At 31.2% G+C, this 22,040-nt stretch overlaps 1 protein-coding gene across 1 annotated transcript; it reads left to right on the top strand.

Moving 5' to 3' along the window:
* The first annotated feature begins 16,915 nt into the window (after positions 1-16,915).
* On the top strand, positions 16,916-22,040 carry LOC142607856 (aspartic proteinase 36). Its single transcript, XM_075779505.1, has 10 exons — positions 16,916-17,437; positions 17,898-18,027; positions 18,150-18,400; positions 18,502-18,729; positions 19,371-19,533; positions 19,673-19,746; positions 19,844-19,940; positions 20,630-20,696; positions 21,158-21,229; positions 21,589-22,040. The coding sequence occupies exons 1-10, from the start codon at positions 17,199-17,201 to the stop codon at positions 21,762-21,764; spliced, it is 1,497 nt and encodes a 498-aa protein (XP_075635620.1). The 5' UTR covers positions 16,916-17,198; the 3' UTR covers positions 21,765-22,040.

Genomic DNA, 22,040 nt, shown 5'->3' with positions numbered 1-22,040 from the left:
TATAAAAGGGATAAAAACTAAAAAATATCTAAGGGAAAGTTGCTACCACAACATTAATGAGGAAGAAACCTTTGAACAGTATTATGGCAGCCTTACAGCCACCCTAGAAGATTTTTAAAGGGGGCTGATGGGACAAGTATCAGCATAAACCATCAACTGTCCACATGTAGTCCACGTGTAGGGTAAGGATGAAGGGAGAGATTTAATATAAATAAAGGTAGAGATCCCAGAGAAATGGAAGGATGAAAAAAAGAGAAGAGAAAGCACTATAGTAATCTCAACAACTCCTGTAACCATTGTCATCCAATATATACTAAAACAGAGTTCCTCGGACTGTGCCGAGGACAAACTTTCTCGCACAAACCGGGTTCAATTCTTGTTGGCTCATCATCCAAAACCATATTAACTGTTATCTATGCACTAAAGCCTAGTTCTTTGACTCACTCTCTACAAATTTATTGTACTGGGTTCACGGGGCCAAGATTCTTTACATTTTGGGCTTGGTCTGAAAATCATGTCCCTAGAGAAATAATGGAAATTGAATTGATATTTTCTGTTGTTCAACAAATTTTTAAATTTTATATGTATAAAAAAAAATTAAAAGAAAGGTAAAGGAAATAAAGAGAGTAATGATCATTTTTCGCCCAAACTCACCATTTTTAATCTTTCAAAATTGGAGGCAAATAAAAGAGAATAAGTAATTTGACAATTTTTATCTCTTTAATTTATTATTTATTAAACACAATTCAATATAGGATTATATTGCCATCAAATATATATATATATATATATATAGAGAGAGAGAGAGAGAGAGAGAAATATATTAGGAATTAAATACAATATATGTACCTTTTTTTTTCTATCCATTCTTCCAAACATTTATAATGTGAAACATCTCTTTATATTTTCTCTACTCTCACTTTTTAACCCTTACCAAACAAAGCCTAAACATATAGTATTTGTAATATGAATCCTAAACTACAATAATTCAGCACTCAATTCTGTGATTTTGGATTAATATATCTAGTAATCTGTTAATTTAGTGTTTTAGAAACTAATTTGCATAGCAGGTGAACATTATAAATTAATATCAAATTGTTCTGTTAGTCACAAAATTTTAGATTGCACATTACAACCTTCCCATTATTTAGAGTGGATAGTTGCGATTGACCTAAATTAAAAAATCTCTAAAGGCAACGTACCAATAATTCTTTAGATTTTTTTTTGGGTAGTTCAACTGCCATGGCTATGTTGATAAGAGATAAATATGAAATATCGTAGATATAGTGTCCAAAATGATGATTGACAGGCTTAACTTTTGTCGTCCTAAAGTCTTTTTGTTTTCTAATAATCTAGTCCTAGTAGTAGTCGTTAAAGCTCTCAAATTATCGTTAAAGCTCTCAAATTATAAGTTTTATTCATATAAAGTTCAAACTGATCCATATGGCTGAATGAAAGGTAGCTGGAATTTTTCTTGAGAAAGCAGAGATTGGCTGTCCTTTCCAGCCAACATTTGCCTTTAAAATGCACTCATTAATTTAATTCCAAGGCATAATTTGAATTTTTCTTTTAAAGGTTATTTTAACAGGTGTCCTTAGATCAATTGTTAATAAATCATTTTATGAAATTTTTAATACCACTTTTATAAGAAATATAATAAGCCGTAAAAAAATCTATTACTTTTTCTTTTCCCATAAAAAAATTTTATAAACCATTACAATTAAGGAATGCGTTACATTTTTCCTTTTTTATTTTGTAATAATAATAATGTTATTCTTAAGCGGGAGACACGTCTATCTTGCAAGAAAATTTCAGCATATGTTGGTGAGGAGTGAGGAGAGTTTGACCATTTCGATATTTCCTTTGCACAAGACTATGGTATACTCTTTTACTCAATCGATTCAATAAATAAAAAAGAGCTACCTGGGGAAGCCTTATGTGTTTTTAAATGTTTGCCGATTCTAGATTACATCGAAGAGAACATTTACCTTAATATACAAGAAAGTTGATTTTATTATTGACTACAATCAGCTGGTCAATAAAATAAATTGACTTTGGATCTAGAAAGAAAATAAAGAAATAATGACCAAGAAAACTAGTTCAACTATATCAAAACTAAAACTAGATCAACTCACCGTATCTTTATGATTCTCTAGTTAAATGTTTTTTTTTTATAATACCCAAACTTCATTGTCTAGTTATTGTCAAATCCAAGTTAAACGTGCTTGTTGCATAATATAATGTCGACGCAACCGTCAATTTTTGTTGTGGGAAAATCTGCCAAAGATGAATACAATTGTCTTCTGGATGTTTCAGGCGTTACTGGGTTTTGTTTTGGCTATTTAATTGACTTTATTGGGTTTAGAATATGCTTGTCCGATGTCACTATATTGACCTGTAGCTGCTTTTTTAATTCAATGTTAGTAGCCTATGCGAGTTTGTTCACCAATCAAACAAAGTGACCCTGAAAGTTTCAAACTCAATTTTCAACAATATAAGCTTGAACTCTTAGCTGGCATTTCGATAGGAATGAAAAATTAAAATTATTTTACTATGTAACTTATTTTGGTGACTATTCATGAATCTCACTACATTTTTTAGTAATATTCATGAGTTTCACTGTATTATTTCAACTAATTTTTACTTTCATCTACAATAGTTTCAGTAATAAGTTTTCAATTTTAGCAAAATAAACGATATTCAAATAGATCATAAGCAACATGTTTTACTTTTACCTCATGAATTTTGATGCAAAGCGTCAGCCAAGTGTGACCAAAAATCAAGACTTGTCATCTTTTTCTTTTTCCTTTTTCCTTTTCTCTTTTTTCTTTTTTCTTTTTAAATTGTAATACATGTATATGTTTGGGGCTTTAGGGGCAAAGATAGCAATTTTGTCCTGCCCCACCTTGACTCACCCCTCCCTACTTCGCTCCCGTGTGAGTTTTTCTTGTCCTGTGGGGATGGGACGAGATTTTAACCCTCGTCAAAAAGTAGGGCAATGATGAGTTTAGACATTTTGGCTCCACTCCACCCCTCCTAACCTTGTCCCTATACTGCCCCAAGTTGATAAAGGCTATAATTGTAAATTGTTCATACTCTAAATCTCTACTATTTAAACAAACAAATCAGTACTGCTTATTTAAATGCGTGAATATTAAGGGAGTGTTTGATAGATGAGTTTGAGTAATGTTGTTTGGATGTTTTTGATATACGTGTGGATGAAAAAGTATGTGAAAATGTGTGTAAGTGTATTTAAAATACATAAAAGTGTGTTTAAAATGGCCTACCAAACAAGCCCTAAGATTTTTGTTTTTGTTGTGATATTAACTTATTAAACACTTGGATAATATTATTCAGTTTTTGCTAAAAATTTGTTTGATTTGATAGGATAAATTTACTTGTAATTTTAACTATATTTATATTAATGAAATAGGTTTTATTAGGAAAGAAAATTGTAATAGTTGTAATACAAATTAATATGAAGTAGGATTTTATGGTCGGGGTGAAGATCTCACCCCTTTCCCATTGTCATTCCTATTTAGGGGGACTATGAAAGGTTGTTAAGATGTATTTAGTGAGAAAATTTTTTATATTGAAAAGAACAATGTTTTACTAACCCCAAAAAAAAAAAAATTAATCAGCAACCAAACCTTCTTTCTTTGACAATTCAAACTTAAATTTCTTTTTCTTTTTTTTTTAAGGGAAGCTATGCTATTAGTACTTTATGATTTTTGGAAGGTAAGACCGGGAATTCAGTTCCCTATGGGTGTGACAGTAGTATTTATCTATAAAGAAAGAAAGAAAGAAAGAAAGAAAGAAAAATGTTTCTTTGTAAGTATCTCCTAATCATGTTATCCTCTCTCTCTCTCTCTCTCTCTCTCTCTCACTCTCTCTCTCTCTCTTTCTCTCTCTGCACAACTGCACATTGTGCATGCACAATGTACACTATATATATTGTGTCGTTTCTTAGGGAAAAAAAAAACAAAAATTATAGGAAGCTTCCTTCTCAAAAAATTTCTTGGTTGGTACTTCGTTTGTTCCCCATATGACATTCCACTACGTATCTCAGAGGAATAAAATATGGACTTATAATAATAACAAACTAAATCAAAACATATATAGATCTAGAAATTCTTTTATTTTTTTAGTAAAGAAATCCCACCTGGTCCCCTGGAAAGTAATTTTTATATTGTTTTAGCAAGGCAAGAAATGAAAGTCAATAAAAATTAAATTACATATTGTTCAAGCCAGAGATGTACAATCCTGCGGTGAAAACCTTGACATATGTAAGAAAAATAGAATAGTCTCAACCTACAAAACTCGATTCTCAAAAAAAAAAAAAAAAAAACCTACAAAACTTTTTTATATATCTACATTTTTATTTTCTTTTATTGAAGTCTGAAGAGTGAAGAATGAAGATACTTGCGAACTTCATTGCACGCGGTTTCACCTAAACCAAAAGGTCCAAAACGAAACACTTGCACCTAAAAGTTTGTCTTTCTCAAAAGTATTTCTAGAATGATAGAGATAGAACTAGCCGAGAAGGTCGCAAACTCGCAATTTTCTTCAATTAAGTAAAAAAAAAGTATTTCTAATAGTTTTGCAGTTTGAGACTGTACTAGCACTCTTTCGTAACGGTAAGCAAGAGTTGGTGGCAAATTGTTTTTACAACTTGTTAAGGTAAAGTGATGTTAATTAAAAAGAAAAATATAAGTCATAAATTGTGATTGGTTTAAAGTATACATTTAAAAAATAATTCGATAGTTAAAGAATAGAATATTTAAACCTTAGATGTTTTTATTAAAATTCTAAACATCATTTTTTATTTTTTATTATGCACTAATCACAACAATTAATGCTAATAATAATATATAAAAAAATCATTTGCATCTATAAATTTATTGTTCTAGAACCCAGTGCCAAATTGGATATATCATATATGTGATGGCCCAACTGCCCAAGTACATATGCTACTACATTTTTTTTTTTTTTTTGCCAAACACATATGCATGCTACTATATGTGTCACCGAGACACGCCAACTAAATATTGTCATGTACATTCAATTTCATTGAGGTCATCCTCGTCGGTCAATGCGTACATACTAACATTTATAAAGATTTTCTTTCAATAATTTCGGTATGCACAGTTCAAAATTAATGGAACGATAACATATGCAGTGACGCACATTTGTTATTTGGCTCTGCCAATCTGCCTACGTGCCATCCTCACAAAGGTGAGGTTTTATTCATAAAAAAAGAAAGAAAAAATGAAGCGAGGCTTTAACAGCTTCTTGACTAAAAGTGACACTCGAATTTAGGTTTATACACGCAATTTATTACTCATTAAACCTAACAAAAAATTAATTAATTAAATAAAAAGACCTACTTTCTCCCCCTCCTTGATGGTAAAGTTGATATTTGGTATCACATTTTACGCATAGAGAAAGTCTAGATACATGAAAAATTTTACATTTAATGTGGTAGATCGTTAGTAATAATATATATATATATATATATATATATATATATATATATATGTTAGTGATAAGCGTAAACAGGGACGGAGCTATTGTTGGACCTGGGGGGGCAGTCGCCCCCCCTAGATTTTTAAATTTTTTTTTTTACTATATATGTAACCTATTATTTTTAGCAATCTGTTTCAATAAAATTGCTATTTGCCCCCTCAACAATATTATTGATATTTTTAAAAGCTATAAATATTAACTCAACAACAAAAATTAAGCCTAGACATCTGCCCAAAACAAATAAACACAAGCAAAAAAAAAAAAAAAAAATTCTAACTAGAAGGGGATTTCTAAGCCAACTTAAGGCAAGACACAATATATAATAAAAGGGAAAAACAGGGGATTTCTAAGCTACTACCAAAAAAAAAAAAAAAACCTAAAACCTAACTTATGGCAGAAGACCTCAAAACTGAGGACTTGGGCAGCGGCACTGCAGCAGAAGCAAAGGCAGAACAGTGCACCATGCCTGACACCATCGGCCACCACTAGTCCACCGCAGCAATCAGCACCGCCCAAAGGCCCCAAACCCGGTAACATTTTATCCCTCTCTCATATCTGAATCTCTAATGCTTGGTTAGTTGGTTGATTAACTTAGATTTAATCATATGTGTTGACAGTGTTGTGAAGAAAATTGAAAGAGAAGCAGAGCTGAGAGACTCATCCGAAAATAGAAGAACAGACTAGAAACATAGAGTCAGAGAGAGAGAGGTAGACTCTGACTTGACTCCATCTTTAATCTTTCTCTTTCAATCTTTAATAAGGCCAAAGAGATGGTCTTATAATAAATGGTGGTCAGGTGGTGTCTCGTCTCTAGTCTAGTGATTAACAATTGTAAACTATGTAAAATAACACAATGCCGTTCTGTGCACTTTAGTGTAGATTTGTAGTTTTGTTTGGTAGTGTTGTTGTCTATTAGTGTCTTTTGAATTTTTTTTTTTTTTTTTTCAGGTAAATAAGAGATTATTTACCACTTTAAAATTTGTTGGTTATTTGTTGACTACTTGTGTGCATGGTATTTGTTTATTGTGTGAAATGATTAGAGATTATTGATCATATAATAATATGATAATTTCAAATTATATTTTATTTGTAAATTATGAAAAAATTCACTACCATGTATGATTTTTTCAAAAGAAAAACTTCAAATGATTTAGAAGCTAATAATAGTGGGACAACATTACCAACTACTAATATTGAGGAAAATTTAATGTCTTATTTTCATAAATAATTGCATTGTAACATCTTAAAAAACAATAATTTTGTGTATTTTTCTTTGTTGATGGTTTATAAAATGAATATTTATTTAGAGTTTCAATTTTTTTTTGTTTATACTTTTGCCCCCCTTAACTTCAAGTCCTAGCTCCGTCCCTGAGCGTAAATAAGAACCAATGAAATATTACCAACTCAACATGTGGTACAAAAAATTGTTAAATTTTTAGTGTATTTAACCGAACTCTTACACGTACGCAGTTTTGGTGTTGGCGTGTGAGTGTATTCCCTTATCTCATCCCCCTTCTCCTATATATATGTGTGTGTGTGTTTCTAAAAAAAAAAAACCTAACTCTTACACATAAAGGCACTCACGTGTGATATTTATTATATAAAGTCACTCTTCCTCCTCAAGACCAATCACTTATCTTTAAAAAGATAAAATAAAAACTCAAATCTGTTATGAAATCTTAAGAATAAACTTAAGCTATTATCCTTTTACTACAAAAACTTTACAAACTAACCGTGATCAAATATTTAATTGATATCATATCTGTAAGTGCACAATTGCACCTGGCCCCAAGAACAGTTACGGGCTCAGGCCCAACGAGCCTTAAACAATGTAATTTGTAAAGTGTGGGCTTGAAACCCAGGTTAAAAGTGTTTGAGGATTAAATAGCAAGCTAAAGATTATAAACACTTAAAAACAACAAAGAATGCTATAAATCAATCTGCTCGGACGTAAGCCGAGAACTGTTCTTATATAATTTCTCTCTCTCTCTCTCTTTTTTCTCTTTCTTTTAGGTTCCAAAGAGGGCCATCTCCCTCTTTCTGTCTTAGATTCCTCCTTAAATACTACTCTCTTGAATACCTTTTACACGTGTTGCTTTACCTCTCCTTTAACCTAGATATTTCTTTTCCCAGTGCCTTTGAATAGTAACCAGAAGTTTCTCTTCCACTGTTCAGGTGTCACTTCCCCATCAATGCGGCCAGGGTGGTAGGTGCAGGGTCTTTAATGTGGAGGTAGCAGCCTTTATCTTTGACATTTCTTCAACACCAGTGCTTCTGGGGCATTCTAGGGTTTACCCCTTTTAACCATTGGTTTTAACCGTGCCATCCTCTAATCTTTATTGCGAAACCCCGAGTTCTTCGGTGTCCGTCCGAGGATAAGTTCACCCTCGGCTGGATCCTCGGACCCTCGGCGTATGGGCCGACCCATAGTACCAACAAATTCTAAACCCAGTAGCAGGTCGGTCTTCCTTAACACGGCCCAAAAGGCCCATATTCTCATCAGGATCTTTTTGCCCCCCACAATATCAATAATATAATAAATAATTATGTAAAATGTTATCTTTTTGTTTTGTATTTAAAAGATTAGCATATTTCTTGCCTATCTTGCACTATGCATTCCCGACTATTGGACTTTCCCAACCTTGAAAATAAGGGCATTTTTAAGGTTTGACGGTGGATGGGGGAGATTTTCTTTATTTTTATTTTTATTTTTTATCTCAAGTGGATGAAGGCACGACAATGATCATGGGCTTGGATGGTTATTTGCATATGGCCAATGCAGGTTAGGATGCATGGGTTTGGGTATGGCGGAGGGCAATGCCACAAGGGAGGGAAAATGTGTAATAAATTGCATGAAATCTTATATCATACCATATTATATACTATATAATAAAAGTTGAATTTAGAAGCTATAGTTGCACCAAGTGGCTACTCCCACTAATTAGTAAATTAATTTGATATTCTTCTAAAAAAAAGTAAATGAATTTTATATTATTTGTTAGGATATATTTTCTCAAATTAAGGGATAATATTTAACAACTATTTAATTTAGGTAAAAATTTATCATTTAAATTATATTCAAACTAAAAGTTTATTATAAAAATTCAAAACTTTAATCTCAAACAACAATGCATGTTTTATTTTTAGTAAAAAAAAACTCATGTTTTGACTTATACTCCAGCTAAAAGTCTTGTGGGGAGTAAAAGGACCCTGATGGAGATATGGGCCTTTGGGCCGTGCCAAAGAAGGCCGACCTGCTCTTGAGTTTAGAACTTGTTAATACCACGGGTCGGCCCATACGCCTAGGATCCGAGGATCCAGCCGATGGTGAATTTCTCTTCGGACGAACACTAGAGAACCTGGGACTTCATGATAAACGTTAGGCAATGACATGGTTAAAACCAGTGGATAAAAGGGGTAGACCCTTGAATGTCCTGGAAGCACCGATGTGATAGAAACACCAAAGATTAAGGCTGTCACCTCCACATTAAAGACCTTGCACCTACCACCCTGGCCGCATTGATGGGGAAGTGACACCTGAACAGTGGAAGGGAAACTTCTGGTTACTATTCAAAGGTACTAAGAAAAGAAATATCTAGGCAAAATGGGAGTTTGGGGCAACACGTGTACAGGGTATCAAAAAGAAGAGTAGTATTTAAGGAGCAACTTAGAACAGAAATAGGGACCCTTTTTTTTTTGTAACCTAAAAGAAAGAGAAAAAAGAGAGAGAAATAATATAAGAACAGTTCTCGGCTTACGTCCGAGCAGGTTGACTTACAGTATTCTTTGTTGTTTTCAAGTGTTTATAATCTTTGGCTTGCCATTTAATCCTCAAACACTTCTAACCTGGGTTCCAAGCCCACACTCTACAAATTACATTGTTTAAGGCTCATTGGGCCTGAGCCCGTAACTGTTTTTGGGGCCAGGTGCAATTGTGCACTTACAAGTCTATTATCAATATTTTATAAAAACTAATTAATAAATTAATTTTATATTATCTGTTATGATATAATTCCTCAAATTAAGCAATAATATTTAGCAATTATTTAATTTAGATAAAACTTAAATTTCAACAAATTTTAATTCTATTCAAACTAAAAGTCTATTATTAAAAATTCAAAATTAAATCCCAAACAACAACCCACGATTTCTTTCTTGAAAAAAACAACATTTTGACTTCTACTCCAACTAAAAGTCTATTTTTAACATTTTAAGAACAACTAATTAGTAAATTAATTTATATTATTTGTTATGATATATTTTCTCAAATTAAGGGATAACATTTAACAATTGTTTAATTTAAATAAAACTAAAAGTCTATCATCAAAAAATTCTAATATAAATACCACACAACTCACGTTTTTGTTTTTATTTTTGTTTTTTTCATCAAGTTGCATCTTATTAGATTAATATTTTATTAGGATATTAAGCTACAACACTTTTGATTAAAGAATAAGATTTAACAATAATTTAATTTAGATAAAAATTTATAATCTAAGTTTTAGAAATTTAAATTCTACTCCAAATAATAGTCTATTATCAAAAAATTTAGACCAATAAAGTCATTTCTATAATTGAATCCCATACAATACACCCCGCATTGTTGTATTATTTTCACTTTTTTTCCCCAGATACAACTTAAGCTTATGTTTTAATCTAATATATTCATCCTACTTATTGTTCTTTGCTTCTGAATTTGCGTTAAGGAAATTATGCCAAAAGAAATTTACTATTAAAAAGCAAAACAATGGACACCCATTTAAGTTTTTGGTTATCTTATGTAAGTTTTTAATTTTTTCATATTTATATTCTCAAAATTTTTAACTCTTTGGTGTATGTTTTGATTTTGATTTTTGACTATTTTATTTATTTTTCGAGTATGTTAATTTTTTTAATTAGACGGTCACTAGGAAAAAAAATCTGTATTGAGGAACTATTTTGTTTATTATTATTTGTGTTAGTTATGGCATAAATTAAATATAACCTAAATAGGAATGTTCAAACTCATTCTATATCTCATATTAAAAAATTAACACAAAGCACAAAAAGAGTCTTAATATATAAAAATAGATAAACACCGATAAAGTTCAAACTCTAAACAATCAGAACTTAAAATAATTTTTTTATTATTAAAAGTGCTTACTTATTTTAGAATTTATTATTACTATTTATTTAATAATTTTGTTTTAATTATATTTTAAAAAATTTAGCTTACATATGAATCTTCATCAAGCAGTGCATCACACGTGAATAATACTAGTAATAAAAAATATGGAAGGTCCCTAACATCACTTTCACCTAAAGATCTAGATGCTATTTCTCTCAATGTAATAAGGCCATCAATTAAATGTTTAAATCTCATTCATTTTTATGTCATATAGTTAAGTAATAAGTTGGAGAAGATTACTTCAAAAAAATTTGAAGCTTGACTTTGCCCTTTTAAAATTATGAAATTAAAAATGATGCTTAAAACTTTTAAGTTGTAAAAAAGAAAAAATACTTGAGTTTTTAAAAAATGTAGATATAGAGAGGTTCTAATTCTTTTGCAGTTTTATTGGAGTAATTTTGCAAATATTCTAAGAATATTATTACACCAAATCAAGGATCATGTTTGTTTGATGAATTTTACTTTCAATTTCCTCCAATAATAAGATCTCCAACTTTAAAAAATATAATAAATAAATTTAAATAAATCTTTAGGAAAATAGGGTACACAGCCGCCGTGATGTATAAGGCAGTACTTTGCTTGGCCCACATCCCTGCTCCTCTTGCGGTCTCTGGTCAAAGTTGTTTAGCCGCGAAAATCAAAGCACTTCTATCTTAAAGATGTATACCACAGTACCACACAATTACAATAATGCCAAGCTTGTTCCCAACAATTTCATAAAAAATATGTGTGAATATGCCGTTAAATTCAGATAGCATTTAGGGCAATTTAGTCATTGTGAAGAAAGGGCAGCCCCAACTTGCCCTTTGAGAATTTATATATATTATTTTGGGGTCATCTTTTTTGACAATTATTTAGAAAGTAAAAGAAGACAAAGAACGTGGACTATATACTTTTTAAAACCGGCCATGTAAAGTAAAATGCGAAATAATTGAGCGTTGGGCTGTGCGAAAGTACTTGCCAAAAAGAAGTGGCTCTGTTAAAGTGCTTCAATAAGTGTTTAGTGCTTATGCTCAAAATAAAATTGGATCCGATTAATGGATGCTGGATTCTATTAAAGTTATTGTTAATAAATAATTTTTAAAAAAGTTTGATATTAATTTTACGGAAAATATATATATATATATTTTTAAAAGATCAATTTATTTTTTTAATGAAATTTTTTAATAAAATTCTTTAAACCAATACTCTTAGTTGCTTTTAAGAACTTGAATTTTGATTTTGATTTTATGAGTTATTTCAAATTTAAGCATTTTAAATATTTAAAATCTTTGGTAAATTTATTAAATCCAGATTTTTAATCTTTTTTAAACTTTTCAATAAAGTTATTTAAAGTTTAATTGCCCAAATCTAAATTTAAATGTCCAAATGATGTCACCCAAACACACCATTAGAGTATTGGCTAACTTTTTTCTAATCAAATTTAAGGAGGGGAAAATGCTAAGTGGCATTTCGAAAGGAATTTGGAAGTCATGGGCTTTTAGGGTTAATGGTGAACAGTGAAGGATGGGCCCCGTGCCCTCTGAAATAAAGGGTGGCCCACAATGGTTGAAGAATAAGGAAAGTGGGTTGAGCTATGGTAGGGTCAACTATAGTTCAATTTGTTCTGATAATTAATTGCACGGAATATAAGAAATTCATACTTGCATTGGGGATTGTATGTGTATCATTCCATGTACTAATTGTACTTTTCCTCACTTTATTTATTTAAAGGCTAATCGAACCATCCTAGCTACAACTTTAGAATGTTGTAACTTTATCATTCTTTACTTTGTCAATTAGTATTTGAATAATTCTGTGACTCATACATCCAAATTTCACAAATTAATGATTTGTGTAATTAAGAGTAGTATATATTTTTTTGTTCATATGAATAATTTTTTATTGATCATTCATAATCATACAAGTCAATAAATTATATAAAAATAATTGTGTCGGTGACACGTGGTAGTATTGTTGCATGGAATAAGTACTCAAATTATTGTACTATAACTTTTTCTTTCCCCTGTTAATGTTAGATTGAGAAGGAAACTCTGGAAGAATGCGATCAATATAGGAACTCCCACTACTGACTTTGCGAATGACAACAAACTTTTTTCCAATTGAAACGACTAGGATGAAGGAAGAGTCGACAAAGCACAGTGCAAGCCCATTGACAATTATGAAAAATTGATCCCAAAATATCTATTTCTTTGTCACAGTTTCACCAGTCATTTTAGGTCAATTTATAATTCCTTTGGGTAAAAGAATTCAAAGAGAGTATTAGAATTTTAATTTATTAATAAAATTTATGGAGAGATTTGAACTTTATTAATATGTTGATTTTTAAATGACTATATATAAGATATCATTTCAAATCCATAATAATAATAATAATAAAAAATAATATAAGTGTTTTTGTTTGAATAAAATCTCCAAAATCCACATCAGCATGTGCTATTAAATTTATATTAATCTATTTATATTTTATACTGGTAATTGTTCTTTAAATACATTGATTTTAAATATTCAAATCCAAACACAACCTTTTTTCTTTATATCTTTTGGAAACTATACTTGCCAAAAAGAAAGTGAAGCACCTAATGCTTTGAAATGATTCCAAAAGAAACAAGCACGCAGATCACGCTGATTTGGGTAGGGTTTATTTATAATGGAGGTTGAAATGAAATGATCAATCAAAACTACAGGGAGTTTCACTATCTCTGTCATTCTCTTTTTCAGTTTAAATATATCATCTATGGCACCAACAATGTACTTCATCGCAGATTTCAACCAAATGAGAGAAATTCTCACATTAGATACTAGCTACTATTAGCCAAACTACTTGGGGAATTCTTTGCCTAACGTGAAGAATAGACTAGAGTGCATTAAACAACTTAGTATATAGTGGTCTACTTACCCCCAAAAAAAAAAAAAAAAAAATTCAATGGTTTCAGAAAGTAGACAAGCTAGGTTAAGACTTAAGAAGCTTTATATTTTGGTGGTAACGTCACACTTCACACCTTAGATTGCTTTTAAGTTTTAAATCAGTCCTTCAACTTTATATATATATAAAATTCAAATCTTATGATTTACATTTCACGATTATTACAACAATGTCAATGTATTCATTTTATTATAGTCTGTTACAATTTCATCGTTAACCTGCTTAAAAGCTATATCATGTTTAGGTATGTTGATAGTAGCATGTTAATATTATTGTAATAATTGATAGTGTGAATTTGTAAATCTGATAAAGGGATCCATTAGAAGTAACTTCCAACGTAGAGGATGTAAATAGTATTTTAGTTGATTCCCAGGGGGGAAAAATATTTTAGTTGTGTGTGCCTATGTGAGATAAAAGTTAAACAATATCTCTGCACTACAAGGATTTTTTTTTGGGGGTATTCTCATGCCTACTATACTAATTAGAGCATTTACAGCAAGGTTCTCAAAATATATAGTTTTTAACAACTCAAAAACCTATTTTATCTATTTTAACAACTCATTTTATAATATATTCAACATCAAATTAAAATTTTATTTTAACAAAAAATACATTAAAATAATATAAACAAACAAATAATATAAATATAATAAACGAGAGAGAGAGAGAGAAGCTAATTTAATAACGAGAGAAGAAAGATAAAATAATTTAATATTTGTAACAACTTGCTACAGTGTGCTACTACTACAAACAGCTCATTGTAACAAGTTGGTAAAATATTTTAAGTTTAGCAACATTGTTGTTGTGGGGTGTTTTTGTTTGTTTGAAGTTATAAAATAATTAAAATGCTATTTTAAGAGCATTACTATGGATGCTTTTAGAAGGATGGTAAAAATACCCCGCCCTAAGTGGGGTTTTTTTTTGCCTCGTTGCTCACTCTGCATTGAATGTATGCATGCGTATATTATTTTACTACTTCTTGAAATATATATATATCTCATCAGTGTTAGATTCATCTCACTATAAAATGACAAAATATCTAAAATTTAACTTGCCTCTATTTTCCCCCATGAGTTTTTCCACCTTGAAAAATGGACAAGGAAAGAAATAAGTACTCATAATCTGACCTCGTTTCGTCTTATTGCCATCCTTACTAATCATGACCATAACTAGATTTCAACTCAAGAGTTCAAAGAATGGAAAAAAAAAAGGTCTACAAATTCAAAAAATAAGAAATATATTGAATTTCAAGATTAAATAAAAACATGGAAAATAAGAGTAAGATTTATTTAACACTAACAGAATGTAAATAAAGTAAATTATATAAATTCTTTACTCTTAAATACATTTCAACTTAACCATCTATCATAATAGAAGTCAAATTCATTTGAAATTCTTATATTCTATATATTACCCAATTACAAAACAAAAACAAAAACAATTTTGAGAAAAAAAATGATGAATTTTTTTTTTGATAAATAAAAGAATAGATAAAAATGGTGAAAATATGATAATGTCAATGAGAGGTTTGTTCTTTGAAGGGAACAAAAAATGACACCAAAAAATATTTTTTTTAAAAGTGCATCCGTTTTGGACCCATTACCATTTTTATTAAAAAATACGAGGATTTTCTTCTTCTTTTTTATAAAATATGTATTTCAAACCTATGATACGACTTCTATTAATTCATAGCTATTACTTTTTACTACTGAAGAAAAACTTAAAAAAAAAAAATATTGACTATAAAACATTGTCAACGTATTCATTCCACAAAATTGTTGATGCGGCACTCTGATACACTAAATAATTTCTCCTAACATAGATTTGCTTATATATTACTAAGGTAGTAAGGTTAAAACACTAAAATGGAAACCCTGTAAATATCATCTAAAATATAAAATGTAATTTTTTTTCAAGAATTAAATTTAAAACGTATAGTAGTAAAAAAAAAAAAAAAAAGTCATTATAATGATAGTTCGATAATGCGGTCGTTGACCATCATTTGTTCATTTTCATATTAATATATATATATATATATTTTTTTCTTGGCTATTAGCCTATTATATAATTCATGATTGGACATGGTCAACTCATCATAATAATGTATTAACTATTAAATCATCACCGACCATGGTAAGTTACGAAGAGCACCTGATCCACCAAACTCATAGCTTTTTAATTTTTAGTTTTTTTTTTTAAATTTTTTTTAAAAACCTTTAAAGGTAGAGAAATGTAACTTTCACAATATTTTTATAAATTTTTTTAATAAACAAACTAACTGTAAAACACACATTTAATTACACCCTCTCACCAAACTCAAACACATTACTTAACCTAAATCACCGCTACAAAATAACCTCATTTTTGTAATAGTTAAGTCGGGATTTAAGTAATGGGAAAGAGTTACACTCAAGTTATGTGGGACAACACCCACTTTATTTTTTTTAGAAACTGACTCTTAAACACACACAAAAAAATATTAAATTGCAGGTTATTTAGGTTTTTAATTTGAATCTATAATTAAAGTTATTTTTTTGTCCACAAGTAATATCAAGTAACACCTTATCACATAAAATTTCTTGTAAAAATATTATGGATAGTACATTTCTCTCTGAAGGCGAGAGTTTTAAAAAGAAGATTTTATGTTAGACAAACTAATAGGCGCTCATTTGGTTCGATTTATTTTTCCAAAATTTAGGAATAATTATTTTAATATTTTTTTAAATTTGATTTTAGAGTTATAAAGATTAGGGAAAAAAAAATTGTTTTCACAAAAATAAATATAGACTTCTTAAATATAAATAGAATTTGATTTTAGAGTTATAAAGATAAGGAAAAAAATTAATTCATTTTCAAAAAAATAAATATAGACTTCTTAAATATAAATAGACATTGAATAACATTTCACTTGAAGGGTCTAGATTATAATAAATATTCATTATTTTTTTAATAAATAAATATCTTTCCTCTCCTTTCTCCTGCGACAAAGTTGAGGCAGTAGCTTGGTCACGTCAAACTATGATAATTTTTTTTTTTTGAATGAACATTATGATAATTTCTACCCTTATATATGTAATAAAATAAATATAAATAAATAAATTTATATATATAAACTGAGAAAGGAAAGAGCGTAGAAAGTACGCGCAATATGATTGTGTGGCTTACCAAATAGGAACACACAACGAAACTCTCACAAACTCCACCAAGGTCGCAACTAAAACCTTATAAAATAATAATAAAAAAAAAAGTAAAAAAACTAAAAAGAATATATATAGTAACGTAAACATACAAACATCGCTCAAATCCATAATTGTTGTTTTTTTTTTGTTTGAAACATCTGTTCTCGTCGGCTGTTAGCTTCAAACTTTATCTCTCTCTCCAAACTCTTTCACCCAAAAAAAAAAAAAAAAAAAAAACCCAAACCAAAACAAAAATTGAAGAACAAGAACATTGTTTTTTTTAAATATTAAATTACAACATTCTTTCACACACACATATATAGATATATATAATACACGTGTTTCCATCATTGTGAGAAGAAAAAAGTGAAAAACTCAGAGAGAGAGAGAGAGAGAGGAGATGAGAGGAATTGTGCCGGCCGGGATTCTGTTTGCGGTGGCGCTGCTGTTTCAGGCGACGCTGGTTCTGTGCAGTTTTCCGGCGACACTGAAGCTGGAAAGGGCCTTTCCGTTGAGCCAACGAGTGGAACTGAGTCAACTCAGGGCTCGTGACTCAGTCAGGCATGGAAGAATGTTGCAGTCTTCTAATGGCGTCGTTGATTTCCCTGTAGCTGGTACCTACGATCCGTTCGTTGTTGGGTAATTCTATAATTCACTCTGTTTTTTCAATTTGTGCGTGCGTGTGTGTGTGTTTTTAATATGAATTGGAGCTTTGAGTTATGGGTTTTCTTTTATATTTTGTTTGTGTGCGTTGGGATAAGTTTGTATGTGTTGTGTGGTCTTTTCATTGATTTTGGGATATGGGTTTTCATTGTTAAGTAGTTTTCTTTTGTCGGTTTTTGTTAATTATGGGTTTCTGCTTCCTTTTTGGTTGTGCTATCTAAATTCTTGTCTACATTGGTTTGCTCTTTAATAGGAGTGAAAGAAATTCATTGTCTTTAGGTGCTTTTTTTTTAGTTTTGATATGGCTTCCATTTCTCTGTGTTGCTTTCTAGTATGTTGGAATTATTGGGAGTTTTATCTTGGTGTTTGGTTAATTTTACAAATATATTCCTTATTTTGATCAAACTTTGATGGATTAATTGTGGCTTTATTACAGGCTCTATTATACAAAAGTGCAATTGGGTTCTCCTCCAAAAGAATTTTATGTGCAGATTGATACAGGAAGTGATGTTCTGTGGGTCAGTTGTAACTCATGCAATGGTTGCCCAACAACGAGTGGACTCCAAGTATTCCCTTTTCTTATCCATATTCATTCTTATATATGGTTTTTAAGTCCTTTAGTATTGCTTAAACAATAAGGCAATATGCTGCTATGGATTTTAAATACAAGTGCTTTGATTTCTTATAGATTCCGCTCAATTTCTTTGATACTGGGAGCTCGTCAACAGCTTCATTGATCTCTTGTTCAGACCAAAGATGCAGTGCTGGAGTTCAATCATCAGATGCCATTTGTTCTAGTCAGACCAATCAGTGTGCATATGCTTTCCAGTATGGAGATGGGAGTGGGACCTCTGGATATTATGTATCAGACTTGTTGTATTTCGACACAATTCTTGGGGGGTCTGTGACCACGAATTCTTCGGCTCCTATTGCCTTTGGGTGAGCTATAATTAGTTTTTCAAGCCTGAGATATTAGTTGTATTCTTTTTTTGTTGGTTTGAAGTTGGAATACGTGCCTTAGATGGTGGATCATGAAACAGGTGTAGCACCTCACAGACAGGAGACTTGACAAAGTCAGATCGAGCGGTTGATGGCATCTTTGGGTTTGGGCAGCAGGAAATGTCTGTTGTCTCACAACTTGCTTCGCAGGGAGTAGCACCAAAAGCATTCTCACACTGTTTGAGAGGAGATGAAGCTGGTGGAGGCATATTGGTTCTTGGGGAAATCTTGGAGCCTAATATAGTCTATACTCCACTTGTTCCATCACAGTACGTTCTTTTCCTCAGGAGTAATCTGCTAAATCTTTATGCAATATCCAATTAAATGCTTTATTTTACTTGGAGTTATGTTGAGTGCAATTTAATGAGTTGTAAATTATATGAAAGTGACAGATAATGGTTGTCATTAGAGTTCATCATGTGTTTTCACAATTTGTTTTATGGCAGGTTCAAAACCAAAACTATATTGTTCATTTGACTTTTTATGGCGCTTCTAAATAATTGTTTTATAGTTTATGATCAGCCGTGCATTCTCATCCTCCTGATTTTTAATAGTTTTATAAGGATTAACTTTGATTTTATACTACTGCAAAGTTGGATTATTGTTTGGAATTGCATGAACTTGATAAATGTGTATGAGAGGTGATATGGTTGGTGGCATCAGTTTAACATAAAAAGTTTTTGCCTGTTAAAAGATTCTTCTTTACTGAAATCTGTATGCACATGTAGCTTGTTACACATAAAAACCTTTAATTTTAAACAACATTTGTAGGTTTCCATTCAGATCTGATATGTTGAAGTTTCTGGGATATTTTACCTTTTTGTTTTCTAATAAATGCTTGTGAGGATTGGACCGTGTAAAACATCACTGCATTTGGTTTGACTGATCACTTGTCTGTTCAAAATTTCAGGCCTCATTATAATTTGAATCTGCAGAGCATTTCTGTCAGTGGGCAAACATTATCAATTAACCCATCGGTGTTCACAACATCAAACAACCAAGGGACCATAATTGATTCTGGGACAACTTTGGCATACCTTGCAGAAGCAGCTTATAATCCTTTTGTCACTGCTGTATGTTCCTGTTGAGCAAACTCTCTGTGTTTACTTAACCTATTTAGAATTCCATTTTCATTATAAATATTTTAAACTGCATAGTTTTACTATTTAATCATGAATGATAATATAAGTATGTTATTTTCTTGTCATGCAGGTAACAAATGCTGTTTCACAATCTGCTCAACCTGTTGTTTCCAAGGGAAATCAGTGTTATTTAATTACCTCCAGGTTCACTTTCTGCTCATATCGTCTCAGTTCCTTCTTCCCTGGGTATTAGTCTTTTCAGATGATCTTAATTCTGAAATGTTTCTTTTCTTATGTTCAGTGTCACTGATGTCTTTCCTCAAGTTAGTTTAAACTTTGCTGGTGGTGCATCCATGATTTTAAGACCTCAGGACTACCTCTTACAACAAAATTCTGTTGTGAGTATACAATTTTTTTCCCCTCTTCTCTTCTCTCTCTCTCTCTCTCTCTCTCTCTAGCTTTATAACTGGTGAGAACTTGTCTACATATTTTACCTTTGTTTGGAAATAGCAGGTGAGTTGATGTGAGATGTAATTAGCCTATTTACTTGAATAATCCTTCCATTGTTTCCATGCACTGACTTTGGCTTTCTGTATTCTATTTCTTCTTTTAAAGTCTTATTTAGAATGTCAGCTGTGACTTTTTAACCACTTTTTTCAATTACCCAATTGTGCGGGAGCATACTTCTGGCTATGCAATGCAATTTCCATGATATTCTGACGTATAAATCTTGTTTCAGAAATATTGTAATCCATATTGTGTAGTAACCCACCTTGGCATAATTATTTGCATTCAAGTTGATCCTTTTACATGCTGATAGAAGATTCTCAAGTATTACTGGCTTCTTAATGCCTTGCCTCACTATTCCCAAGAATCCATCTTTGCTGATATTCTTTGACTGTTTCTTTTATTAACTATTGCCATCAAATCATTGGCAGTGGTTTCTTCTGCGGAGTTAAAATAACCCAAGCAAGCTAAGAAGCTTTGTAGTGGTCCTTATACATAGTTTTGTTTCTATCTTATCACCACACGTGGAATAATGGTTTACTATTTTCATTCTTTTAACTTCGGTCAATATCCTTTTCAGGGTAGCTCTGCAGTGTGGTGCATTGGCCTACAGAAACTACAGGGTCAAGGGCTGACAATTTTAGGAGGTATGGCCAGACTTGAAACTTTGCTTTTATTGATTACCTGTGCTGAAATCACTTAGCTTGAATGTTCATGTTGTGTCAAATAATGAAGTTTTAGACCTTTCCTGAAACCTTAAACTCAATCAAGGCATGTTCTTTTTCATTTTAAATCTTAGTAGACAGCAATTTGTGTGAGGAACTTCCTTTGTATTATCTTTGGGTTTTTGGGGGGGGGGGGGCTCAGAAGTTTAATATGATCAGCAATTTGCCTTTTCAGCTACATGTGCACATAAGGTGCCCCCTACACCCCCTCCCCCCACCCCTTTTTTTTTTTCTCTCTCTGCCAGTTAGGGCTAGTTCTAAATTTATCGTATTTGATTTGTTAGAATTATGGCATATTCTAAATTTTCTTTTGTCTAATGTGCTCGAAAAAACTTAATTATTCTTGTGCTTTAAGAAAACAATATTTCAATCTCTTTTTGCAGACCTTGTCCTAAAAGACAAAATATTTGTTTATGATTTGGCTGGTCAACGGATTGGCTGGGCTAACTATGACTGTAAGTTTCAATATCCTATCTGAATGGGGCTGTTGGACACCACATTGAAAGGGACATGTTGATTGTGCTAAATGCCTAAATGATTATTTATGTAAATAATTCTATAAATTAATGATAAGGTCATTTTTTTGAAAACTTTCCATGACCTTTTTATAAGTATGCATTATGAAAAGTGAATAGACTTATTCAAATGCTAAATGGATTTTTTTTTCTTTTATTTTTAAAAGGCAGGCACATTTAAAATGCTATAATGATAACAGGCTATGGTTACTCCCTGGTGTCCAATTGCCCTTGGGCTTATGTGAGTTTATGTGTGTACTGAATTCTTAATCCCTTCATTTTTGAATTCATGCAATCAGGTTCAACGTCAGTAAATGTCACTGCAACTATGAAAACTGGGAAAAGTGAATATGTCAATGCTGGGCAGCTAAACGATAACAGTTCACCGCGGAATGAGCCTTACAAGGGGATAGTAATAAGCATGATTTCTTTCCTAATGCACATATTACTGCTTGGCAGCTTCTTATTTTTGTAGCATATATGGAAAAAGATCTGAGACTAGCATTCTTTGTTCATTTTATATTCCCTTGCCAGTTTATATTTATAGAAATTGGGATGACCATGTGTTGCTGTTAGAGTTTAGGTTTCTACTTGTCACTGCACACTGTGGAATAGGTTTGTGGCTGCTGGATTTTTCTTTGTCAGCCATGTAGAATTACACGTTCGTCCATTAGGGCTTGCTCCATTGGCAGCATTTGTATATTACATTTTCACATATTATTTGTTTAATAGCAGATTTAATTTATACAAA

This window comes from Castanea sativa, chromosome 8 (assembly GCF_040712315.1).
Source record: "Castanea sativa cultivar Marrone di Chiusa Pesio chromosome 8, ASM4071231v1".
NCBI classification, from domain to species: domain Eukaryota; kingdom Viridiplantae; phylum Streptophyta; class Magnoliopsida; order Fagales; family Fagaceae; genus Castanea; species Castanea sativa.
The sequence above is the reverse complement of the archived record's forward strand: the minus strand, read 5'-3'. Positions and strand labels throughout refer to the sequence as shown.

Bases quoted from the DNA above. Each gene is read 5' to 3' on its own strand.
- LOC142607856 (XM_075779505.1), top strand. From the start codon at position 17,199: ATGAGAGGAATTGTGCCGGCCGGGATTCTGTTTGCGGTGGCGCTGCTG. The intron at 18,028-18,149 runs GTATTCCCTTTT...GATTTCTTATAG, and splicing joins CAACAACGAGTGGACTCCAA to ATTCCGCTCAATTTCTTTGA. The intron at 19,534-19,672 runs GTATGTTCCTGT...CTTGTCATGCAG, and splicing joins ATAATCCTTTTGTCACTGCT to GTAACAAATGCTGTTTCACA.